The sequence below is a fragment of the Coffea arabica genome, chromosome 7c (genome assembly GCF_036785885.1).
Source record: "Coffea arabica cultivar ET-39 chromosome 7c, Coffea Arabica ET-39 HiFi, whole genome shotgun sequence".
In the NCBI taxonomy this organism is placed as follows: domain Eukaryota; kingdom Viridiplantae; phylum Streptophyta; class Magnoliopsida; order Gentianales; family Rubiaceae; genus Coffea; species Coffea arabica.
In genome coordinates, this window is record NC_092322.1 from 40,398,769 (window position 1) to 40,426,280 (window position 27,512).

The 27,512-nt window shown below is 35.9% G+C and overlaps 1 protein-coding gene across 3 annotated transcripts; it reads right to left on the reverse strand.

Annotated features, from left to right (window-relative positions):
• Positions 1 to 371: 371 nt before the first annotated feature.
• On the reverse strand, positions 372 to 12,739 carry LOC113699114 (uncharacterized). 3 transcript variants are annotated; one of them, XR_003450368.2, is made up of 4 exons: positions 10,520 to 12,739; positions 9,584 to 9,898; positions 8,952 to 9,148; positions 372 to 696 (listed from the first exon to the last, which is right to left on the reverse strand). XR_003450368.2 is itself a non-coding variant. In XM_027219230.2 (3 exons), the coding sequence occupies exons 1-3, from the start codon at positions 12,611 to 12,613 to the stop codon at positions 582 to 584; spliced, it is 2,406 nt and encodes an 801-aa protein (XP_027075031.1). In that variant the 5' UTR covers positions 12,614 to 12,738; the 3' UTR covers positions 372 to 581. The 3 variants fall into 3 exon arrangements, 1 of the variants encoding a protein (XP_027075031.1); XM_027219230.2 differs by lacking the exon at positions 9,584 to 9,898 and having other exon boundaries at positions 10,520 to 12,738; XR_003450370.2 differs by lacking the exon at positions 372 to 696 and having other exon boundaries at positions 9,066 to 9,148; positions 9,761 to 9,898.
• Between the last annotated feature and the right edge of the window lie 14,773 nt (positions 12,740 to 27,512).

The window sequence follows — 27,512 nt, forward strand, 5'->3', positions numbered from 1 at the left end:
AGCAAACTCAGGAATCAAAACAAATAAGGAGCCCATAATGGAAGCAAAAGTCTTGATACTGATCAATCAGGCCCCAAAAATCATCAAGGGTTAATGATAATACTAGAAGCAGCATTTCTGGCATAGACCTGTGTCCACTTTTATAGATCACGCTTGCTTTCACCTTTTCTAAAACTCCTATTCGGAAGCTTAACGTGGTAGCACTTGGACCTTTGAGTAACACAGACCAGTTCTATGCAAGAATTTTCCTGCAAATCATCATATGGTCAACCAGTGACCCTAACCATTAGGAATACTCTGGTGCCCCAAGGCCAGACATCCATACCATGTGTATACAAGTCTAGCTAATCTAGAGAAAGGGGAACACATCATTACTTAGAAACTGGATTATCCAAAACCAAAACCAACGTTTTCATATACAAGATGGAATGAGACCATACTTTGGAAGCCTAAACTGCTATGCTTCACTATCAAGATCAACCTGGCAGAAAGAGAGAAATGAGGAAACCAAAACGATACGGCGAGATTCCTATCTTTTTAAGTTAGAATGCACAAAAATGCGACATCTTTTTGCTTAAGTTTTATGTCGCACAACCTGCCCGAAGGAAATCCCAGTACTCATTTAGCTTGTGGTCTGATGGTGTGATGCGATCCCACTTTCCTGTGCAGAATATGGCATATGCATCAGCTGCATACCTGGCCAAAAAAAGAATATCAGTTTAATTGACGCCAAATTTGAGAAACTCTTCTATACAAGTCAATGATCTACAGGGTTTGTGTACATTTTGGGTTTTCTACAGCTATGGTACAGCCAAAATCGTGAGAGTGAGAAAAATAACTTGTACCATAAGGTATGTCTGCACATGTGACACTGGCAAAGTGTAGTGGAATACGTTTCAATTTTGACCATGTCATATAATTAAAAATCTGCCAGCCACTTTGACTTTTGATTGAAAGGTTATCAAGACAAGAATTACTAAAAATACAAACATTTACCATACCCTCATTAAGCAATTCTACCAGCAAAAACAAGAACATGTTACCATAGGCACTCGCAAGGAAAGGCTAGGATATGAAAACTATTTCCACCAACTGGGAATATAAATCAAACACCAGGACCCCTTATCCTGGTCTCTGCTCGCAACTTCTTGCTGTCTAACCATTGACTCGAAAATCAGCACTTCTCAAATACAAAAACACCAATAACAAGAATGCACCTCTGAATTCAATTGCATATCCTTCTCTTATACGATTGAGTATTCATTTTATCAAGGTTTCATGAATCAAGACAAAAAATTTCAAGCTTTTCAATTCATTCATAGTTATTCAAGAATTGATTGAAGTCGGCAGTTACCACAAATAGAAGTCCCTTAGCTTTATTGTCTAGTCGAACTTCGAAGGGAAAACTACATAAGAAATCAAAAGGGGTTCCAACTGTCATAGTTAATTGACTGCAACACATTAATTTGCCTGCTTCAGAAAAACACTGCTTGTTTCATTATCTTTTATGTGGCCTACCATCCAGAAATATCATACCTTTAATTTTGATCCAAACAAATTGTCTGAAGCCTGGATAAAAGAGAGTCATCATATAAGGTTTGCAACTCTATCTCTGTTTGTATTTTGTGCAGGATTTTGGGAGTGGGGAACTACCAACTCTGTTGACACCAAAACTGGGCTACCCCTTTTTCCTTAATTTTTTTTTTTTTAAGAAAAGTAAAATTTCAGCTGAAAGGTTTGACAAAAATGGGTGACAAAAAAAAAGTAATTGGTAACAACATGGTGCTTGTCAGTAAGGAAGATTAATTTCAGGAGACAAAAGGTACTTTTGCTTGTTTAACAATGTTAACATCATAGAAAGCACAAAAAAAAAAAAAAGATTAGAGAGGGAGAGAAACAGGACAATCAAATGTATGCAAGATGCTTTCAAATGCAAATTATGCTGTTCAGATAAAAAAATATTTAAGGCGAATAATCATGTTTACGCATTTCATTATTTCAGAACAATCAAAATCTACAATCACTACACATCCACATACCCTTGGTAACAGCATTTTGTTCCACTAACATGATTCAATAGTCTAAAACATCTTTTAATTTCTATTCTAGCATATAACACCTCCATGAAAAATTTACTTTAACGTAAGTACATAATTGGCAACCAATTACGCAAATTGATAGAACCACATATCAATCTAAAAAATGAGAAACCGTAAAATCTATTGAGAAACCATAAAATCTATGGAGCAAGATAAGTGGAATGAAGCACGTTCACCAAAAAGGCAAGAACCTTCAATGAATCAGGTTAGTCAAAAAGTTATCAACAGCTTCAAGCAATTTCTAACGGACAGACACCAAAAGATCAAGAACAAAGTGAGATGACTGTAGATTTGTGTCTTCATACACTTCCTGCATCCAGCCTCCCTCACCCCCCCCCCCCGGCTCTCTCTCTCTCTCTTCCCTTCTAACTTTGCCAGGAAGATGTCAAATGACTTAAGGAAAATTAAGTATTGGCTCTTATGACTGTCCACAAAAATGAAAATAGTTTCCACTAAAATAATGCAATTCAAAACTTAATGTGGATACTTCTACCATGCTTCCCTCTGCACTCACACAGAGTATATCAGAAAGTTGTTCTGGCGAGTGTTTCCATTTTATTCGGGCAAAAATACAGGATACCAATTCAAACTAGGTGTAAGTTCCCAATACTATGGACTCCAAGATTCTACCCTTAAACCTGTATTCTGTGCTAAATGAGCCGAATAGACTAGAAACTCTTAGGTGCAAATGATTTAGACATTTTAAAAATGCTTTATGTCCTCTATTATCTAATTAAATTGTCAACATACAGTTTTCCAATTTTTCTTCTTCCTTCTATCTAATGCATTTCTGCAGTAGCATCCCTAAGCTAATCCATTCACATTCTCAATTCAGCCACTAGAGCATCATAGCTCCATCCTTTCAAATCAGACACTATCACCTATTCTACGTTAAACTGCATCTTAAACACAGAAGATTGTGCCAATCAAGGGACGAAGAAAGGGGAAGAGCCTGAGATGGTACTGAACAATAGTTCCTACCCAAAGGAAAAGTTGAATTTTCCCCCCTTTTTGGTTGCTAGAAAATGACAGTTGGATTTGTTGGCGAGCTTGTACTGACAGGGTAGAAGTCATGCAGAAGGCAGTGGAAGTCTCAAACCCTTTTAGCTCAGGAATTGTAAGTTGAAATGGAGAATACAATTTAAAAACTAGAGAAAAATAACTTATTAAAGAATGATAGTGAACTGAGAAAATTGCAATGAAAGAACTTGAGAAAATTTGGCAGCAATTCAGCCTGACTTCCTCCCTCATCATTCATTCATCCAACTCCCATTTCTAACCAACGGTAACCAACAACTGTGCCTAACCGCAAATAATTGACTCAGTAACTAACTGTATCTAATTGACAGCTATGTAACTTAGTCTTGCTGAGTCAGCATTCGATTAACTGCCAACCAATTGCAATTCAAAAAAGTACAATTCAAGCATAGGATAAAACCATTTTAGCAAGCAACATCTAGGTTGAATGGTTCTGATGTGGTTTTGTGTAATGGATAAAGCTTGGTTGTAGCAGGATGGAGTAGCAATTATGGAGGTCGACAACAATGCAATGGAGGCACATGAGTCTAAAAGGGTGAATGCAGGAAGTTGGAAGGTGGGAGAACAGAAAGATCAAATGGTCAGACATCTTCAGATATAGGTGGAGGAGTACAGGGTGCAAATATGTTTGGAGGAGTAATGTTACATCTTAAAGTGCAAACAGGGAAAAAGGTATAAGATTTGAAAATTATTTACTATTTAGTAAAATCAGTCTCATAAAAACACATCATATGCATACTAAAAGAAGCAAGAAGCAGCAGGCAGATGAAGCCTAATGAAAGGACAAGAAGAGGGAAGAGAGGCATTGAGCTTGACAACTCTTCATTTTAAAGGCCTGACCTCATTAAGCAACAGTATGTACCACATTGCCTAAAATGCAGAAAAGTTGTTTTGCAGGAAATCAACTTTGTTTAGACGATATATTCACTACAATCAGAAAGCAAAAAACTTGTGAGACATGGTTTCAATTCTGGTTCAGGGTAATCCAAAAACTGCACAGGGAGCCTTCTTAGGTGTATAATCTAGTTAGACACAAAGGATTATGCAGAGAAATTATCAGGACCAAAAATGTTAAACTGTTTCAAATGTTCTGTAATTGCTAAAACAATTTCTATTTTGACAAGGGTAGGGAAGGTCGTGCAAGAAAGAGCCACAACACCACCCATGACAAAATGGATCTGACCCATGGACTAATCCACGTACAGGGTAGATATTGTATATTAATAGAGTAAGATAGAAAAGCTTTTACAACTGGTCCATGTTTTAAGGGGATACAGTACCACAAGTATTTGCAGAAAGACCAGAATAAAATTGGTTCTCCTCTGACCAAGTAGGATGACTTATAAATGGTCCTTAAAAGTAAATTTCCAACTATTAAATGCACAAGACTTGGGAGTAAGAATCATGATCACCAGCCAGTGGTACAAAGAATGGCCAGATTTCATAAACAACTTCAAAGGAAAGAAAAGACTACAAGAAGGAAGAAATTGAACTCGTAGACTAATAAAAAAATACAGAATGAATCAGACTCCAGCAGCACTTCCAGGAAAGCTTTTGAAATAGAAGTATTGCAAAATCTTCCAATAGAGGTGGCAAGAAAGGGGAATTGGTCAAAGTTCACATTCTGCATTTGCAGTGCATGCTGGTGAAGAAATGGGTCAACAATGGTTCAGTAACATATTGCCTATAAATATCAAAAATTAGTTATAGTCTAAGTCTGGAGATTTCTAGCACAGCTTGCCGAGTCTGGTTGCTTGTAATTGAATTTGGCTATACTCTTTAGAATCAATTAAACCCTTAATAATTCCAGAAATCAAATATGTTAAGCCACTAGATGTTTCATAGTAGTGCTGTTCAAATGTCGTGCCACTCTAGAAGGAAACAAGAAACACCATCAAAGGAGTTTACTATGACATACTTTGAGAGTGCCAACACAAAATTTCTAGATGCAAGGATTAAGTTGTTTTCATCTTTCCCAATAGGTTCTTTTTACATGTTTCAAGTAATAGCTTCCATTGCTTGCCAGGAATTCTGCTAATTTAATTTTCGAGGAGGAGTTTCTGTGTTTTATCATCAATATTAATTTAATGACTAAAAAAGATAAAGCGCAAATTTTGTTTCAAGTACTAGCTTCTATTGCTTGTCAAGAATTCTGCCATGTTAATTTTCAAGGAGGAGTTTGTGCGTTTCATCATCAATATTAATTTAACAACTAAAAACAGTGCAGTGCAAATTTGCAAGTTGATATAATCGATTAGTTAGATTTTCAAGTTCTTTTCTGGGGTATACAGTTTTCTTTTAGGGATAATTTTAGAAACCTCCCCTGAGGTTTTTGACAATTGCAGAGATCTCCCCTCAAGTTTATTAAATTACATCTGCCTCCCTTACTTTTACTGTTCATATAATAATATAAACCCAAAAGGCTATATTTTTTCTCAAAAATCCAAAACTACCCTTTCTGTACAAAAACAAAAAATATTTTGACAATTGCCTTCTTCCATGTTTCCGCCAAAGCCACTATACTAACAAACCAGCCTAGCAAACACTCTAATGCCAAATTCTAAACCTTCATCATCATAGTCATAAAATTGCTCCTCCCAAAGCATGCGTCCAACCTTGAAGGTTTGTTCCATCCTTCAGATATATTCTCACCATATGGTTCCATGGAACTGCCAAGCTTACAATCAACTGCTCTTATGTTTGCATAATCTTCAACATAGGATGCCATGTTTTGATTCCATACAAGTGGCTCTACTCCTACTACATGAGCCACATTATGGCCTCGAAGAAAATCCTCAGGGGAGATTTAGGCATTCATGGGATTAATCAAGTTTAAGAGAAGGAAAGGCATCATTATGACTATAGACATATTAAAGAAATTCATTTTGTCGAAAACCAAAATTCTATTCACGACTAATCACACCCCAAATTTCAAATCCAATGGCCACACCATCTCAAAACAAAATAATCTAGAATACCACCAAATCTCCAAGCATGTTAACATCTTAAATATGGAGAAGAAGCTCTACTTCCGAAGTGAAACCACAACCAACAATTGCCATGCATAAAAAGAAATCCAAATGCAGTTATTAACATCTTAAAAAAGTTTTCTGGATGGATGATAGACAAATTAGCAAATTTACCAAATTCTGTCCCTCTTGAGCCTCTTCATCTCCTTTTAGTTTGACCATGAAATCAGGTTTTACTTTAATCACCAAATCTGATCGCTCAACTAAACTTGTGATTTGGCAATTCCAAAGGGAAGACATGAGAAATACGAATATATGGTAGAGCTTGGAGGGATCATTTGTGATCTGATTGGCAATGGTTGGTGGGAATTTGAGAGCGAGTTATAGAAGGAAGGGGTTGATGGACGAGAACGTAGTGACAGTACGAGAGAAAATCATCATCGGCTGTAACTTGTAAACAAGATAGCCGAAGAGGTAGAGTTTCTTTTTCTTTTTCCTTTTCTTAATCTCATTTCATTGTATTATGAATTATCTATTAAGTGAAGGTCATTATTGTCCTTTTATTGTGACAAGAGAGGTCAGTGTAATTTGTAAAACCCGAGGGGAGCTGTGTGAAATTGTCATAAACCTTAGAGGAGGTTTGTGAAATTATCCCTTTTCTGTAAACTATTTACCCGATAAACTAGGTAGTAGAATAAATAGAACCAGATAGCAGCCTAAACAAAAAGAAAGCCTAAATTTACAGAGTATACAAGGTGGAATGAAGCACCACCACGATCACCATGAAAAAGACAAGAAACTTCAAAAGATCTGGTTATTCAAGAATATATCAACAGCTTCTAATCTGTACTAAAATGAGCCAAACATTCTAGAAGCTCCTTAAAACCAATGATTTAGAGATGCTAAAATATACTATTCGTCTCAATTTTTCTTGCTTTTTTAATTCCTTTCTAGTTTTCATAGTATTCTAATCCATTTATACAATATCATCTCTGAAGATTGTAAAATTCAAATTTTGAAATTAATCACTGGTATCAGTAAGAAGCATCACGATTCCATGATTCCCAATCAGACAATAACACCTATTCTACATTATACTGCAGCATAGCACAAAGAATATGCCAATCAAGGACTATGGAAAACAGGTAAGGTTGACATGACAGTGGGCAATAATTTCTGGCCAGGGAGGAGTTGGATTTTTTTCTCTCCTCTATGCATGTGGGGATTCTAAAAAGGAGGCATTAGATTTGCTAGTGAGATGCAGCGACTTGTAATAAAAGGGTGGAGGCAGGTGCAAGGGGGTAGTAGAGTGGTGATCGGGGTTTGGCTTGGTGGAAGATGTAGCTTAGTAGAGTGGAGTGACAGGAATGGGAATTGACAACTGGGATATGGAGACGCATCATAGGGAGTCAAAATGTGGGAATGCAGGGAGCTGGGAGATTGAGCAACAGAAAAAACAAAATCAAATATTCAAATATATTCAGACATGGGGAGGCAGGTGCAAATATTTTTGGAGGAGTAATCCGACATGTTACAATGAAAACAAGTAAAAAGGCAAAAAACTAGAAGCATGTTTACTATTTAGTAAAATCAGTCTCATAAAAGAATGTCAAATCCCAGGTTCATGTTTTTCCTCACACTACCGTTCTCCACATGCATGATTACCATCCTCCCTTTCAACAATAAGGAAAAGTTATGCTTGATTGTGCTTATACCTATAGAGGTTCCTTTTCTGGAAGATCCATTATAATAATGAGAAAGGCCGGTCACGTCAGAGACATCAATCAGTATCAAGGATAACACCCTCTTTTTTAGCTGTAGCAAATGAAGAAAGCATTGACCCCAGAAGAAGCAGGAGGCAGCAGAAGAAGTTGTACAAGAGCAAATTGAAAGAGGACACAGCAGAAAAGAAGATGGAGAGAAGCAGAAGTAGGAACACATAATGTCCATTTCTTTATCCTTTGAATCTCCATTTTGAAAAAATAAATATAAACTTTTGCATCTACATTTTTAGTTGGGAGAGTATGAGCGGCTAAAAAGTTATAGAGCTCCAGCTATTAAACATTTAAGTTAATTTTTTACAAGAAAAAATAAAGGACTAAAGGATCTAAACATTAGCATTCATGTCTACTTGTTAGCGTTCCAAATTACAATCATTTGCTTCCTGAAGGTATTCAGGTAGTACACTATTTGCAAAAACTTCCAGTATCTATCCATAACCGTCACCATTATATCTTGTCACAATTGACCCCCTTTGGATATACATTTACCAGCATCAATGTAAGGTAATGCCACAGTTGAATTACCCACCTGCCAAAATTTGGCTCTGGATTGCTCCAAAAGCAATGTGCCATTAACTGTGGTGAACTATCACAAAAATAAGAAGAGGACATGCTAATGTAAATAAAACTATTTTCCTCTGTTATTAGAGAGAGAGACAGAGAAGGCCATGAAAGAAACAAGTTCGTAATTGAGATTTCAAATTTGTTTGAAAAGTTAAAAAGCAATCAATGAACTTACAGAAATAAAAGGTTGAGGAAATTACTTTGAAGCCTTGAATATCTAGATTATAATTGTTACAGCACGCTGTAACACAATCCATGAGAAAAAAGGCATTGAAAGGGCTTAGAAAACTCTACAATAACATGCCAAATTTTCCCTTTCGCCTTCTAGGATGTCAATTACAAAATCAGAAATTATATGCCGAGCTTTATGCTTGCACTAAATATCAAACTCAGATACATGGAGAAAGGCTCCAATACATCTTCATGAGCAGTTGAATTGCTTCCAATTGGATTAAAAAGGCAAATTTACATTACCAATGTAAGAGGGTTTGCAAACTTACTTTCCTATACCATGCAGTTGTGTCACATGAGTCCAACTTTCTCCAAGATATTCCACAGAGAAACGCTTAATCATCACTGCCCTCTTCCTATGCAAGCCTAAAGGTTGTATAATCTTTTCTATGTCCTCCGCAGAAATATGGCTTGCACTTTGAGCAGTTGGACACAGGGTGAAAAGCTCATCTATGACTCTTCTAACCTGCATGGAATTTTACCAAATATTAGACATATGTGGCATGCGACCATTTCAACAACAAATTCTCTCCACATCATTCATACAAAGTGCACTAGCACTTGGAATACTAGCTCTTAATTCTGAAACAACAGTGTATTAAGCATAAATTATAGACTAGGAATAAAACACATCGACTACTGCAAAACAGAATATGTTATCAGGAAAAAAATCGCACTCCCTTTTCCTTCTGAAATCTTGGCAAAAATTTAAACTACATTCCTCCAATAGAATTTTAGGGGACACAAAGAAAAACGATGGTTTATCATTTAACAGTTTGGAAAGTGGAAAATGAATTTCGGTGGGTTCTGTCAGAGAATGATCCTCCCTTCTTCAGCCCATTTTAAGGAACTGGAAATTCAATTGCTAAAAATATAAACCAAATGAAGGCCTATTCCCTACCTCAAAAAAGTTAGAACAGGAAAGAAGCAGATATGACATGAGTATCATCTCTTCTTGGCATTAGCATGCTTCCTTCAGTAGAAAGGGTACTTTAAGGAGCTTCTCTCCAATTAAACAAATAGGTTTTAGTTTCCCAATGATGTATTGCTGCTCAAGAGCCAGATACAACTCAAATACCTTTCCTTAGTGGCATCTGCTTCTGTCCTTGAGGAATAGTTGTAACTTCAGAAACTTTGTTCCATTAATCGCATTAAGTTACACATCCTCCCAACTCAATAAAAGCTCATACATTGCAAATTGTACAGTGGATTCTCCCTGCAAGTTTCAATCTCTTTGTATTTTGTCCAAAAGGAAAGAAAAAAAAAACAACTTTTCTGGGACAGTCCCTATTAGCTATTGTGTTTTAGAAACATAAAGGATGCATGATGATCTGCAACCCCTAAATGGTCTTAATTAAATGCTAATATGTCTTGATGATTCACTCAATTTCAATGATATGAACAGTATTGATCTGAATTGTTGGAATCAGCCAAATCAAGGAAAAGTAGAGATACGCATGGCAGCAGGCATGAAATTCTGTTAAGCAAAAGAAATTTGTTGACTAGTTTGGTGACAATTGTCAGCAAAATCTAACTATTATGCAGAATGTATAGTTTCCCTGGAGCAACTTGAAGTATGTGGATAGTTTTATTCTATGTCCACACAGACCTGGTCAAAGAAACGATACAGATTAATAGAGTTCACCAGAATTAAGAAAAAGCATGTTCCAGAATATGCATATTTCTCCTTATCTCATGCAGAGGAAGTGTCAAATGACCACAAGACGAAACTAAACAATTCTGCTTAATGAAGTGGGTAAACCAATTAGAAAAGATTCAATTCTAACAGACATGTCTGGACTCAAGTCGAAGCAAGAAACAGGAGTCAGTTAATAACCTGTAAACCTGTTGTGCAATTGAGAAGTATACAAATAACCAATACCCTCCAAGGATCATGAGCATGATTTTCCTGGAGTAGATTGAAAGGGGATCGTGGTGGCTTCCATGAGTTTTCCAAAGTCTTTCGTTGGTAAGCCTCATCTCGTTTCTGGGCATGAGAAAAAGCACGCTTTTTATCACGTTTACTTCGTTTTGGCAGGACTATGACCTCTACTGCATCTTCCCCCTTTGCCACCTCTCCATTATCTGTAGACTTAAAAAAGTAAGGAGAAACAACTCGAATTTCTTTCCTTGCTTTCTTTTGACCCTTTACACCACGTTTTCCCACCCCAGATGCAATCTCCCCATTTCCATTTACCAAATTCTTCTCCCCCAGCCGTGCCACTACTTCTTTTTTTGCTTTCTTCCGACCAACCTCTTGGCAACTTTTTCTTTTCTTTGGTCCAATCCCACCATTATTTCCCGATCCATTTTCCAAATTCTTCTCCTCCCCCTGTGCCACTACTTCCTCACCCATAGACTTATCCACATACTTGACAAAGTAAGGAGAAACAACTCGAATTTCTTTGCTCCCTTCCTTTTGGCCACCCTTTTCATTAGTTTTTCTCTTCTGTGATGCAATCCCAACAATTTCTTTCTCATTCTTCAAACTCTCATCCCCTTGTTTCATGATCTTCTCAAAACAAGGCTGGCGAATTTGCCCACGTGAAGCATTTCTTTCAACTTTACTGCCCTTATAAGCAAACTGCGAAAATAAATTATCTAGTGCTTTGTTCATCGACTTACCTGGAACAGTAACCTCACTTCTGATACCAGACTCCATTGTCTCGGCAATACTGCTGCAATTCCTCTTTTCTTCCAGTCTCTTCTCATCACAAAAAAACCCAATTGGCCTCAAACAACTACTCAAATACTCCTGTTTCATCTCCTTCCCCTCTCCATCTCCAACCCTACCATCAACCAATGAATCCCAACCATTTTTCTCCAAAGTACTACCAATAATATTGCCTACTTTCACACCTAAATTATGCTCACCTTCCACCCTCTTTTCTACAGCATTAGCCCTGCATGTTTTTCTCCTCTCTTTTTTCTTTTCCCCAAAATTAACACCTAAAATCTCACCATTTCCATTTACCAAATTCTTCTCCTCCCCCTGTGCTACTGCTTCCCTATCTGCAGACTTGAGAAAGTAAGGAGAAACAACTCGAACTTCCTTTTTTGCTTTCTTCCAACCACCCTCTTCGCAACTTTTTCTTTTCCTTGATGCAATCCCACCGTTATTTCCAGATTCATTTTCCAAATTCTTCTCCTTCCCCAACAACACTACTTCCTTATCCACAGACTTGACAAAGTAAGGAGACACAACTCGAATTTCTTTGTTCGCTTTCTTTCGACCAACTTTTTCACCGCTTTTTCTCTTCCCTGATGCAATCCCAACCATTTCTGTCCCATTCTTCAAATGACCCTGTTCCCTCTCCAATCTCTCATCCCTCCGTTTCATGATTTTTTCAGCACAAGGCCGACGAATTTGCCAACAGGAAGCACTGCTTTCAACTTTACTGCCCTTATAAACAAACTTATCTAGTGCAGTGTTCATCGAAACCACCGAATCACCCGGAACATTATCCTGACTTCTGATACCGGACTCCATTTTCTCGCCAACACTGCTGCAGTTCCCCTTTTCTTCCACGGTCTTCTCATCACAGAAAAGCCCAATTGGCCTCGAAAAACTTCTCGAATCCTCCTGTTTCTTCTCCTTTCCCTCTCCATCTCCAACCCCATCATCAACCGATGATACCCATCCATTTTCCTCCAAATTACTACCAATAATATTACCCACTTCCACACCTAAATTATTCTCACCTTCCACCCTCTTTTCCACATCATCATCCCTACATTTTTTGCTACTCTTTTTCTTGTTTTCCCCAAAATTAACACCTAAACATCCACTACCCAGATTTTCCTTTAAATTAACCCCAAACCCACCATCAAAAGAACTCTTCTTCCTACTTTTCTTCCTCTTTTTCTCCTTATTTTCATCATCATGATCTTCATCATTACCATCAAAGGAGAAATTGGCTTTTAGCTTCATCTTTTTTTCACCTTCAGCAGGACTCCTCTTGGTTCCAAAAGGGTTTCATAGGAAAACAAACAAACAACAAAATAAAAAGTGACTTCTTTGTGGCGGGTCACTAGAAGGTGTTCGTATTTTACCGCTTTATGACCCCAAGCAGCCGGGAAATTGTGCGGGCTGTTTCCATAACGAAAATTACATGTTTAGTCCCTCATATTTTGACGAATATGGTTTTTTGGTCTGGCACACTTTTAAGATAAAATAGATTAACAGATTATAGGGACAACGACTCCGTTTGAATTAGCTGTTTTTGGAGTTGTTTTTCAAAAACAGTACTGTAGCATTTTGTTTTTAAAATACAAGTCCGTTTGGATTAGTTGTTTTTCAAAAAATATATGAAAAACTTTTACTGTAAATGTTTTTTGGATTGTTTTTAGAGGTATTTTTAAAACATATTTTTGGGTACTTTTATAATTTATAATTTTTATATACATTTATAAATATTTATAAATAAATATATTTATATATTATTATAAAAATATATAAATGTATTATAAATTTATTATATTATATATAATACATAATATAAATATATTTATAAATGTATAAGTGTATATTATTGTAAATGTATAAATTATAAATGAATATTATATAAATGTATAATTTATAATTTATAATTTTTATATTTTTATATAAATATACATTTATGCATTTATAATACATTTCTAAATATTTATAAATAAATATATTTATATATTTATAAATAATACATTTATATATTTATATAAAAATATATAAATGTATTATATTATATATAATACATAATATAAATATATTTATAAACGTATAACTCTATATTATTATAAATGTATAAATTACAAATGAATATTATATAAATGTATAAATTATAATTTTATTAATATATATTAGTATTAAGTATAAATGTATTAATATAATTAATAAATAATATAAATGTACATTATATTATATATAATACATAATATAAATGTATATTATAAATATAGATTAATATATATATTATGTATAAATGTACATTTATATAAATGTATAATATATATAATATATAATATATGTTATATTATATATAATTTATATAATATATAATATTCATAGAAATATATAAAAATATTTATAATATGTATAAATAAATATATAAATATTTAAAATATATAATATACATTAATATTAATTATAAATATTATAATATTATAAATATATGTATAAATAAATATATAAATATTTAAAATATATAATATACATTAATATTAATTATAAATATTATAATATTATAAATATGGTGTTCATATAATATTTCAATTTGTAATATTTATTGTATATTTCATTATATAAATATTCATATAATATATAATATATAATTTTTAATTTGTATAATATACATAATATTGTATATATATATATATATAATATAATATACATAATATAAAATATTATACATAATATACATTATTACATATTATGTATATTATATATTATACATAACATTATTATACATTATTATACACAATAATGTACATAATAATATTATACATTAATAATGTATATATTATAATATAATGTACATAATATATTATGTATAAATATTTACACATTTATGTATACAATATTACATATTATGTAATATTATATTATATTATGTATATTATGTAATATACAATATCATGTATAATATTAATTTATATAAATATTTATATAATATATAATATATATAATTTTCAATTTATATTAATATAATATAATATATTTATATTTATATTTATATATATAATATACATAATTGAAATATACAAATTGAAATATACATAGGTAGTTGTTTTTGATATAATATTTGGATATGATGTTTTTGGAGTTGTTTTGGAAATACACATTTACTGTAGCATTTAGAATGTGAAAAACAGTTTTTCAAAAACAGCCCCAAAAACAAGGGATCCAAATAGTAGGAGATTTTTCTCTCTCCACATGAGAGTTCTTTGCTCCTCAGTGTAGGAGCCAAAACTTTTCAAAAACCTTTCAAAATATTTTCAAAATTCAAGATTCAAGATCCAAATTTTGACTCCTTCTCAAAATCATAGCAATCAAAGGAGAGATTCCTTTGGAAAAGTATTCCTATTTTCATTAGTTAAGACTTAGCACCTAGCAACTTTATTGCTGGAGTTAATTTGTGTTGGAGAACTTTCGCCTCTCATCTTTAATGCAGACATAGAGGGGAGGAGAAAGAGAGCATGCAAGTGTACTGCCAAGACATAAGATTTTTCTTGTCTTATCTCTCATATTTACTGATATTTCTTTCTTTCTTAAATTTCATGGTTTTTGGTAGCCTTCTTAACTCTGTCGTAGCATGTTTCAATGTCTTCCCTCTGTTTTTTAGTCAAAATCAGTGCCTAACTTTTTAACACTTCAGATATTATTTCTGTTCATCTATTCAAGTGTTGTCGAGATGCTTGAACTTGGGGCTTTTTCTCTGACTCTTCCGCAAGCTAAACATAGATTTGCATTCATCTGAGTTTGGTTGATAGTGCAGGGAACACATTAGTAAACCTCCATTGCAAAATCCCTGACAAGAGCTTTCCAAAAGTTTGACTTAAGGGCAAAAGAGACAGAATGGGTTGATTTGAACTAGGGAGATGTGGCAGCTAGCAGAGAGGAATGTAGACTCAGTTTAGTTGGAAGGATCATTGGAGAAAAAGTAGCAAACTACACAGGGGTGAAGAATTTTAGCAACAATGTATGGGGATACCCTAGAAACATGAAGGTAACTGAGCTAGGACCAAATATTTTCTAGTTCAATTTTGAGGAAGAACGGGATAGGGATAAAGCATTGAGAGGTAGACCATGGGTTATGGATAACCATCTACTAGTACTAAAGCCATGGAGTGAAGGAATTGAAAAAGACCCAGAGATGTTCAACTTCTCACTGCTATGGATACAAGTGTGGCATCTTCCAATCCACTGGCTGTGTCGTGCAGTAGGTTTCAAAATTGCAAAAGTCTTTCACTCAGTTAAAGAGGTCATTATACCACCAAGGGGTGGAAAGGAAGGAAAACACATGAAAATATTGGCAAAAGTGAATATATCGCAACTGCTCATCAAAGGAATACCTGTGAAACATAATGGAGTTAAAGTTTGGGCAGAATTCAAGTATGAAAAATGCTCGAATTTTTGTTACAGATGTGGAGTGATAGAGCATGGGGACAAGACTTGCAATTTTGAAGAAAAAATAGAAACAACAATTAGAGAAGGCTAGTATGGAGCATGTGTGAGGACCCGAAAAATTTCTTATTTTTATCGAATATTAATGGTTTAATTAAGTATTTATCCACCTGTTTTTCCCAAATAATTTATTACGACCATTTTAAATCCATTCGTACGGAATAATGTCTTCATTATACTTTTAAAACGTCCCGTTAACAACTTCAATTTTCGGAGGATTGTTTAGGTGAGAAATAATGAACACGAGTGTTTCTGTGAGGACTCGTAATTTTCTTAATTTCTAGGTTTTAATTTCTTTTAATTACACGTTTTTCCACCTTTTCTTTATTCGAAAAATTGTACAAATAAATTTTATGAGTAAATATAGTTTTTAAATGATTTTTCTAGTATCGGTTAGTTTTTGAGAAATTAAGAGCGTATATCGGATGTGGGACCCGCTAGTGCGAAAAGTTCGAAAAAATTCGGCCAATTAGGTTAAGTTTTGGATACTGGAATTAATTGACCGAGTGTTAAGAGATAATTAGAGATTGCTATTTGGATTGGTGTGAGAGGGAACAATGAGATAGAGATGCATTAAAGGGTGACAAGTGTCACCATAGGATTTATTCTTAAGTAAGACCACTATTCACCTTTTTCTATTTGACCAAATAAATCACAAAAATTACCAAAAATTCTCTTCATTCTTAGCTATTGTGGCCGGCTCTCTCTCTCTCTTTCTCTCTATCTCTCTCTAAGCAAAAGAAAGAAAACTCTCCAAGTTTTGCTCCAATCTACCAAATCAACCATTGAATCTTGTTTTTGCTCCATAGAAACACTTAAGGGAGTGTTTGTGTGGAGTTTAGTGGAGTTATTTGGAAAGCTAAGAGGATTAGTTGCTCCCTCCCTTGTTTTGCTAAGGTAAGTTGAAAAGGACCGCTCTCCTCCCTCTAATGATGTTTAATCCATGATTAGTGGTAGTATAAGATGCAATTTTATGGTTTATATCTTGATTTTTGGTTGAATTGGTGAAGTTTTATAATTATTAGGGCTTTTTCTATTTTCACATGGATATGATTATGTGATTATATATGATGATTGGAAATGGTATTTAAGGAAGTTAGAAGGTGGAAAAAAGTGGTTAATTACAAGCAATTTCTGTTTTAGAAAGAAAATTGGAAAGTAGGGTTTCTTTGAATTACATTCTGCCCGGTTTTGTAGCTCATAGTTAGAGGCCGAATTGGCCTTGGGTTAAAACATGAAAGTTGTAGGGAATGATATTTTAGAAGTGCCTGCAAAATTTCAGGTCAATCGGAGTAGCATAGCTTGAGAAAAGATGAAATTACCCTTGCTGCCCTGGTTTTACCCGAATTTGGGAATTGCTTCTGTAATGGGTTATTTTGGTTGGGAATGCTTTGGAATTGGTTGTTGAGGTCTTCTGATGTATTGTAGCCCTATTTCTTAGCTTTTGGATGGCTTTAGAATTACTGGATTTGGACTTAGGTAGGCTGACTTATGATGTTTGAACCAGAATGCGTTCTGTGAATCTATTTTTCCGGTTCTGGTGTAGTATCTTGCATTTTTGACCTGGTTACACTAAAAAATGGGCTGAGTGACCTTCTGTAATATTGTAACCCTATCTCTTAGCTTCGAAACAGTGGGTCTTGCACCTTCATCCGATAATCGTAGTGCCATTGGTATCAAAACCGCAAAATGACGTCAAAAACTATTTTTTTCGGGTTAACGCTTAACTACATTTCCGGATTTTTCTGGTTTCCTCTAATGCTTATGTATGCTTATGGAGCTCTATTTTGGTGGTATCTGAAATTGGTTTATGACTTGTAAGCGAGTCTTATTGTGCTTATTTGAATAGTTTTAGGGCTTGACTTTCGTTTTCGATCATTTTCCTAGCTAAATTTTGTACTTGAATGACTTTAAGCTTAGTGAACGGCTTTTGGAAATGAGATTATTTTTATATGAGATATTAGGACTGATTTGAGGAAATAATGAAGCCATTAATGGCTGAAAAATAGGTAAACACAAGGGACTTGCTGCCGAAAGTTTACTTGAAGGCTAGTTGGATTTACTTGTGACTTGAGCGAAGGGTTTTAGGGTTGTTCATGTTTTTTATACCAACCGCTACCTTTTTCTCCAATTTCATTGTTATTTCTTTGCACTGGTAGCTAATGTGATCAGGCACACGACTTATAGTTAAGTCTTAGTTATGCATTTCGTGTACTGGATTCGTGAAAGTGGGAACCATAATTGTTTCACCTTGGTTATTTTAGGGTTTCTTGGTGACTAAAGTCCAAACTTTTGAGGTATCTGTACTGACACAGGTGAGTGTTCCACTTATCTGCTACCTGTTATGTGAAATATCTGAATATCTGAAATACTTGATTTATGACTGTTGGAGCCAAATACTGTTTTGATAAAATGGAGGCGAGGGTGTACTTTATCACACTCGTTCTCTTGTCTGTTCATATGCCAATTTTGAGTGCATATCGGAATCTGCTATCTGTATCGGGTATCGGTATCTGTATCTGTTCTGACGTCGTTTGGAAACTTGTATCCAACGACCTTTCTGTGACCTCTGAGTTCAACACCTGTGGCCAGTTACTCGAGTCGGGCCGGCAAGGGTCTGGTCGATTAGATAACGAACCATGGTAGTCTGTTTTGGGATCTTTGGGTATTGAGACCCTTGATTCCGGTATACTCGAGTATTACCATTTCTGATCTGATTGGATTTCGAGCCCGGTAGGGGTATATGAGGTGGAAGGAATAGGAGAAAGTGGAGTCTAGGGTATTGGTTACTTCTTTAGCGTTGACAGAGTGTCAACTATTATTTCGATCAAGCTTTGGTGACGCGAATGGGAATTTGGCTCCTGAGAGCTACCTGTATCCTTTCTATTTGAATCATTGGTTCCTTTACTTTACCTCTGGCATGTGTACCTGATTTGTTAAATGTGAAATGCCATGATTTTACTGCTATGTGTCTGGTACCTCATTGAGCGCAAGCTCACCCCTTTCTGTTCCTTTTGTTTTCCTTACAGGAAAATAAATACTTTTTGGACTGGATTTGATAGTTGGTTGCTGAATTGAGCTAGATGGACAGATCTTTTGTATAGCTCCTTGATTGAAACCCTAGATGTACTTTTGGGTCCGTTTCTCTTTTAATTTGGCAAACCGTACCTGTATCCACTTTTGAATAACTTTTGTATGCCCCTTTGTGTTGTATATGCTTAATTTCGAGATGTGAATATTTGCTTGACGTTTGGTTGGGTTTTAACGTGTCGGTTACTATTCATGGCCGATTTCGATTTCATTTTTTTTTATTTGACATTTTGACCTGTGAATATTTGTTCCCGTAATGCTCAGACCAGCTTTTTTGTTTCATCCATAACTCTATGTTCCGACGTTGAAATTGAGTACCGTCAGCGGCATTTGAAACTAGACATTCCCAGATTTCCAACGGTATAAAATGCACATTCTGGTTCCATGTGTGTGAGCCGAACCAACCATTTAAAGTTGGCTGTTCTGTTTCTCTATTTTCCTGGAATGAAATGCTAAAGCTGCGACTTGAGGCTCGAATTCGAGCTAGTTGTGTGCTGAATTTCAAAATAATTTCTTCTGTGAAATTATAGCTCTATGGATGTATTTTCTAACGCCATAAACTATGCTCAATTCTGAGTTAAATTGAGTGAGTTGTGATCAAAATATGGAACCTACCCTGCTCTTAAAAACCCTTACTTTTGGACAGAATTGATGCAAGGCTTGGTGTAGACTTGCTAATTGAATTTCTTGGTGTTAATCACCCACAAATGTTGTTTTGGGATTCCATTAGACCTTTTCTATGTAAATGGACCATGGTTGAGGTACCCTCTAGGTTAAACATTTTGAAAACGGCAAAACGGAACTTACAAGGCAAATTGCCTTGGAAACTTTGAAACTTTGGTGATTTAGTTCACCAACTTCCCGTGCATATTTATTTATGAAATTTGGTAAAGAAGTAACTCTCATATGGTAGTATTTTCATACCAAATTTGGTGCTATTCCAAAGCCGTTTCAATGTTCAATCAAACTTCCAAAGTTCATGATTTAAGCTGAAAAACCCTTGTTTATCAAGGAAATTTTGGTAACTTTGGGTCACCATATCTCGGTGCTCAAAACTCCATTTATCATTCTGTTTATTTTGTTATACTCTTGGATTGCAACTCTAATAGATTTTAAATTTTCAAAGGTTAGTTCAAATCGAGTGAATTTTTGCCGAATTTCCAAAGTTTGCCAAAAACCAACTTAAAACTACCTTGGTAACTCAAGTTACCAACTTTGTGCCAAAATTTGAGTGCATTCCCCTTAAATTCATGGAAAGGTGTCTTCTAGGAAATTTTAGTACTTTGGAAGACGTTTCCAATGGTACCAAATTTACCAATTTTTGAATTGTAGAAAATAAGTTATGATTTTTCAAAAATTGCACCAAAAATCAAAAACTTTGGAACTTTCAAAAGAAATCCGCGTGGGAACTATTCTACTAGAATCCGGCCTTGAATCCGGCCAGTTTCTGGCTGGATTAGCGGCCGGATTGGTGATGGGATTTGAAAAAAAAATGGAGGCTAGCCACTGCCTCCAACCCGGCCAAGAATCCGGCCAGATATCCGGCCAGGTTCCGGCCGGATTGTGATGTGGCCCGCCTCCTTCTGATTTCGATCGTTTGTTTTGCAATCTTTTTACTCGTACTTGCTTCCGTCCAATGATTTCAAGAATAATAATCCGATTTTACTCGAGTCTTGTACCCTTTTGCGAATCCAACTTTAAAGACAAAGTCAAATGAAATTCCCAAAATATTTCCAAACCCTACTCGTGTTCAATCTTTCTCACCATTTGGGGATCTGTAGTAATGGTCTACTATTCGTTGTTCAGGCACGCACGAGGACCTTCAAGAGAATCCTACGGTGGAAGTTTGAACTCTCGGTTGAATCTACTTGCTCGCATAACTTGGTGAGTGTCAAGTGTGTGTTTACTTGAATTCTATGGAATTGATTCATGCTTGGCTTGTCGAATTACATGCTTAGCCTCCTTGGTTTTGAAAAAAAAATAGAGTCGGGTGTGTATTTTATTGCACTCGTTCTCATTTGAAACAAATGACTCATGCTTAACATAATTTACCTGGTTTACATGACTTAAAATACCTGCTTAGACCTGTCGAATGCTTTATTACATGACATGGTGTGCTATGGCTGCATACGTTGTTGGAGTGAATCTCCTCGACACTTACATGATACATGGGGGACGCCCAAACTCATAAGCCGACCTTGGGACTCGAGCCGACATGAGATTGGTCGGGAACCTTGGGGAGCCATGAGAATCACATGATGAGATTGATCTATTTGAGAGATCTTATTTGGCATACTCGTGGAGTATAGCCTTATAAATGTCGTTCGGACCCGAAGCGGTGTAGCGTGGACGGATGAGAAGTAAGTGGTGATCTATGGTTTGGAAATATCAACCCGGTTGACGGAGAGTCATCGTGGGAAGATATACGAATGAACTGGCAAAGCAAGTGGAACTTAGCTTCTGAGAGCTACCATATCCTTGAATTGTTTTTGTTTACATTTCGTTGGCTTTATGAATTACTTATAATTTATCACTTGAACTGTTATTTGGGCTTGTTACCTGAACAACGTGCTTGCATGTGTGTTCTTGGCCTCACGAGCGTTTTGCTCACCCTGTAGATTTGTTTTCCTTAACAGGATTGGACTTGGAGAAATGTTGGAGAAACCCCTCTTGGCGTACTCTTGTTTTAGGGTTTCCGTTGCACTATGGGGCTAGACTTGTGATTATGTATATTTTGAATATTGATGTATTTCGAGGTCCCGATGTAATGATTGGGCAGATGTTGAATATTGATAAGTTTGAATGCTTACGCACTGATTGTATTTATGATATTTAATCGTAACGTCTAGTATTGTATTAAACTTGGAAGGAAATTGCTTGAGTCCTGACGAGAGTTGGGCAGGCGTCCCGCGGATACCTTTGGTTCGCCTTAAGGAGAAGTGGGGGCGTCACAGTTGGTATCAAATTTTAGACTTTAGATCTCTGTAGTGTATCCTAGGCTTAAATGTTTAGGATGCCAGACTGTGGAATTGGATTGAAAGTTAAGTGACTGTGTGAGGACTTGCAAATTCCTTATATTTTTCTTAAAAATACCCTTTTATTTGGAAATTATTCATTTAATATGGCCCTACTATCCAATCATCCCACAATAAGTGCAAATGAACCTAGAAGTAGGGTTTCACTTTTCGTTTTCAAGAAAGAGGGAATTAGGGTTTTCATATTTTTTCGTAGTGTGACTATTCGGTACCGAGTGAGGATCAAATTTGGTAGCTGAGAGTGACTTTTGGATGAGAAAATATTATATGATTAGAAGTGATAATAATAAGTTAGTGATTAGAAGGTAAAAATCCTAGTATACGCGATTTAAGAAAAATCGGTTGAAACCGACGGGTATCGATCGCTACCGATTGAACCCACCACTTCCTTACCACCACATACCCTTGATATTTTTGTAAAATATCCCCCCCATCCTCAGCCATGTGACCAAAATATGTGGCCCAAAATGCAAGGAAAAGAAAGAAAAATTTGGAATGCTTTGGTGGTGACAAGTGTCACACACCTATGGCTCTTTGACCAAATCAATTGTCTTGCCTTTTTATCTTCCATTTAGCTTCATTCTTCCTCATTTTTCTTCTGATTTGGCCGAGACAAGAGAGAGAGAAAGAGAGAGCAAGAGAAACAACCTTCTTTCATCTTGATTTGCACCATTTGAGTGAAAGAAACAAAATTCTAAACCGATTAACTTGTGAGTTGTGAACTTGAGAAGCTAAGGGAATAAAAAATTTCAAGAAGAGGTGAAATATTACTCTTGCAAGCCCTTTTGTTGAGCTATAAGGTCTGACCCATGGCTTTGGTTCTTTTATTTTTGTTTAAGTTGTTATATAACTCATGTTTTGGTTAGATTAGTAGTTATACAAGTGTCGCACCCCATTTTTAAAAATAAGAAGAATAAAAGACGAGTTTAGAAAAATAGAATTTTGAATTATTTTTGAGTGAAGAATGTGTTTTCGATTTTTAGAAAATAAATAAAATAGGTCTCAATGAGACTTGAAAATGCGATGATTTGACCCAAAATAATAATTTAAAAAGGGTTTTTGAATAAAAAATCGGAGTCGCCACTTGGTATTGAGTTAAAGTGTATCAAGTCACCTAAAAATGAATTTTAAAAGAAAAAGCAGAAAACCCTTTTTAAACGACTCCAAGTCTACGAAAATCAGAGAAAAAGATTCGGGAGTCGCATTTGAAGAAAGGGAAGGCAAGGATAAAAATTCAAGGCACCCTTTCAACCTAACCAAAGCTAGTTGCGCGATTTAATCAAAGATTTTCTTATTTTAACCTAGGAATTTATCACATTTGGACGTACTACATGAATGCAAACCTTAGACCTAGGAGGGTATCGGGGGGTCGAAATGTATTTTCAAAACTTACTTGGTACCAATCACATTAATTGTGACGCCCAATAAAGACTTTTCGAAGAAATCATGAATAATGCAAGTCATGAGACTCGAAAGAAAGAAAAAGTAAAGAAAATAATAATATACAAATGTGTATGACCTAAAGGAATGCATCATAATGGGTGCGGGGGACTTATACTCGTGACTTTCAATGTTCCCTTTAATAGAGGGAATACGAGCGTGCTAAGGTTAGAGAAGCCAAACTCGTCCATATCGCATATTCAAGGGGTTTTCCTAATCTAGCACGCAAATGTACTAACCTAGGCCTAATGCTTAGATGAAATGCAAGTCTAATGTCATGTGTCATACAAAGGGGTAAGTAATATACATATAAGGAAAAATATGGGGGAAGGGATATACGTATAAGGAGGGATGCCATGCAAAAAATGATAAAAGACCCTAAAAAGTGAAAATATGCATGAGATGAAGTGATTTTATCACACAATCATGATCTAACGTGCGGATGGTTCCTAAGAGTCTAGTGTTGGACTAGCTCTTAACTCACGTTCTCTCACAAGTATTGGACTTGTAAGAGCTCGAAGGGAAGACCATGACTAGCATTGGACTAGCCACGGTAACGTACACTCCATCCACATAATCAGATATAATATTAAAAGCAAATAGGCATGCAAAAACACATAGTTTCACATAGCACGTAGCACATAAGCATGCTTATCTAGATGCAAAAACCTAAAAAAGTGATAACACATAGCACATAGACATGCAAAACACACATAAGGCAAATAAAGCAACTAAACCCCTAACTATTACACTTGGGAAGACCCTACTACAATCTAAAGGGAAAAGAATAAAATAATATAATATAATTAAATCCCTAACTATTACAACTTTGGCATTCAAGTGCCTTCGAATGATCAAAATTGAACTAAAAATAAATATACAAAACTAAAGCCAATAAAGCGAATGAATAAATAAATGAAATAAATAAATAAATAAATAATAAGAAACATAAATAATAAGAAACATTCAAGAGGCATGCAATTAAACACGTAAAGTCACATAGAGCACGTAGAGTCAAATAAAGTAAGAAATAGGGGATAGGATGTACCTCCCTTGAGTTGGGACCTTAATGAAATGAAATTATTTTTTTACCCTCCAAAAAGCAAAGAAAAAGGTCAAGGCATCACTTTAATTAACGAATAATCATATGGAATGGAGATGAACACGAAATTGAATCACTTAAAACATCCAAATAAGCTAAATAACTCATATTCATCAAATTGAAACAAACAAGGACCCATGTAAAAGAATTAAAGAGGTTTGAGGGATCAATTTATTATTATTACAAATATTAAGGGTCCCACAAGCAAATAAATTAATATTAAGGACTTGAAGTGACGCCTAAAAAAAATCAATTATGAAATCCACAAAAATAAATGAAAATCAATTGGCTACATTCAAACCACAAAATATCCAAAATTTCGCTAAGAATCCGAATCAAACTAAAATCTAGAAAAAGTTGTTAAAACCTTCAAATTCATCCTAAAATTCATGAAGAATCTGTCCACAAATCACATGAAAGCATACCAAGGAAACATAACATGTTAAAAGGACAAAATTGATTAATCCTTCCAATCTTATGGGCCATTGTAACATTTGTTAGAAACAACAGGGAGCAAAGTGCAATTCTTGGAAGATTTTCATGCAAAATGCATGCAAATGCTACGACTTAAGCTTCTGCAATTCGAATCCGCGGCAATTTCATCTTCGAGCACAAATTTCAGAATCTAACACAAACTTTGATCAAACTTTCTCAACCCAACGTCCAAGTTTTAAATTAAGCAACACAACACATAACTTTGGCGTCTAAGCAAGCAAAAACTTAGAAAGAAATCATGTAAATTCTTGAAAACTTTCATGCAAAGATGGTTCAGCAATCTGATTGTTCATTTTCCGGCAAATATTCGAACATGATTCAAGTGTTTTTTGGACCCAACCATGCAAACTCAACACCACTCCTCCAATTTCCCCTTTTCAAAACAAGATTAACTAGTACATTAGGTGACAAAACTCACTTGATGAGCTGTTGCGGAGAAGAAAACAGCAAAGACATAAGAATGAATGCAACAACTTTTTCTACTTCGGCCTAGATATGTTTGTGCGTGAGAACTCAAACAAACTCTACTAATTTGACAACCCAAACCGAAATGCAAGGATTTCAACCCAGTCCTTGCTAAGATCACCTACACGATTGTTTATCCCAATACATCTAACAAAGTAATCGAACATAAAATGCAGCAAAACAACATGAGCGTTTGCAGCAACTTCATTCACCTCCCTCTAGTTTCACGAATGAAAGTAAGCTAATGGCCTTTGTCCTTGAGCTCCCATCAAGAAGGTTATAAACACAACTTTGATGTTAAGCCACAAGATTTGACATGACAAAACGCAGACGAAAGAACAGCGAAAATGCAAAAGCTAAAGTTTCTTCCGAAATTCTGGTTTGAAAAAACTCTTGCAAAAGGAAAAACCATTTCAATCACTTGCCCCTTATCCAGCACCGAGCCCAAACAACAGGATTGCCAAATACTCTTCTTACTTCTCAACATAAAAGCTTTCAGATGTAAACACAAGACTCAGAAAGAAAGATCATGCAAACTGGAAATAAAATTTCTGCAATTTCGCTGCTATGGGATTCATACCAAACCCTGGTAACAAAATCCAAGCAAAACATCAAGTTTTCAGACCAAAACATGAAGATTATGGAGCCCCAAGCATCAAGATTCAATCTTGGTACATTTAATATCAAATTTGTGCCATAAAACCTGAGCTATTATCGCATAAGATAAGCAGGAAAAGTGCAGCAAAAGAAGAGAATAACGCAGGCTAGATTCGAACAAGTTCGGCCAAGATTTAAACTTAAATGGGAAGAGTAAAGTGAACTACATCACCTTAAACGCTCTAGGAAGTTGAGATGATGCGGTAAACTTGAAGGGAGAGGAACCCAAGCACTGCAGCTATAAGCAGATACGCTTGGCGCAGATGATGCAAGAACTGCGACTTCAGCAGGTTTAGGCTTCGATTCAAGAGCGCTCCAGTGGCCTTTTCCAAAAACTTGTGACACAAAGATTCCTCCACAAACACCGTAGATTATCCAGATCAATTAAGGCATCCCAGAAGAGATCTCTTCCATGAAGAAAATCGCATCCCAAGGTGACGAAAATCCAGCTTGGTTCTAAAAAGTTGTTTTTACAAAAGTTCTGTTTTCCTTCGTTTCTTTCTCTCCCCCTTTGTTTCCCCAGATTTTCTTCACTCTTCCCGTTCCTTCCTTTTTATTTCCTAGCCGTCAAGAACCCTTTTTTCCTCAACCCCGTAGCTGCCTTTTCCTTTTCCTCTCGGCTTAGCTTTCTTCCCAGCCGCCCTTAGCTATCTCCAGAAACCTCTGCTAAAAACCCCCTCCTCCAGAAAGCTCCTCCCTTTTGCTTAGTTTCTCTCTAGCCGTCAGTCCTTCCTCTCACTCTCGATTCACTCTGTGACGGCCCCACCTCTCCCTAGGGCGTACCCCAGGGTTCGGCGGGTCGCCTGCCCAACTCTCGTCGGGACTCACTCACTCACTACAGTCCTCAAACAAATTATAATGTAAATCTCAAATATACATCAGATGTTCCACAAATTTACAAATCATAAGCGAAGCGTCCACGCTTCCGCTGCGCCACTCTGATCCTTGATACCAGCTATAATACAGGAGGAATTCCAAATCTAAACTGTACAAAATATAGGCCATCTAGTCACGTGAATAAGTACTACAAGCACTTCCTTCGCCTCGAGCCCTGTGGAGGGGAAGGAAGTGCTTGTAGTACTTATTCACGTGACTAGATGGCCTATATTTTGTACAGTTTAGATTTGGAATTCCTCCTGTATTATAGCTGGTATCAAGGATCAGAGTGGCGCAGCGGAAGCGTGGACGCTTCGCTTATGATTTGTAAATTTGTGGAACATCTGATGTATATTTGAGATTTACATTATAATTTGTTTGAGGACTGTAGTGAGTGAGTGAGTCCCGGCGAGAGTTGGGCAGGTGACCCGCCGAACCCTGGGGTACGCCCTAGGGAGAGGTGGGGCCGTCACAGGTGGTATCAGAGCTTAGGCTTCAGATCTCTGTA

What these genes read in the sequence shown, in the direction of transcription:
- LOC113699114 (XM_027219230.2), bottom strand. Translation starts at nt 12,613, where the DNA reads ATGAAGCTAAAAGCCAATTTCTCCTTTGATGGTAATGATGAAGATCAT. An exon ending in ATTGCACAACAGGTTTACAG is followed by an intron (nt 9,149 to 10,519) that starts GTTATTAACTGA and finishes AATTCCATGCAG; the next exon opens with GTTAGAAGAGTCATAGATGA. An exon ending in CAACTGCATGGTATAGGAAA is followed by an intron (nt 697 to 8,951) that starts GTAAGTTTGCAA and finishes TTTTTTGGCCAG; the next exon opens with GTATGCAGCTGATGCATATG.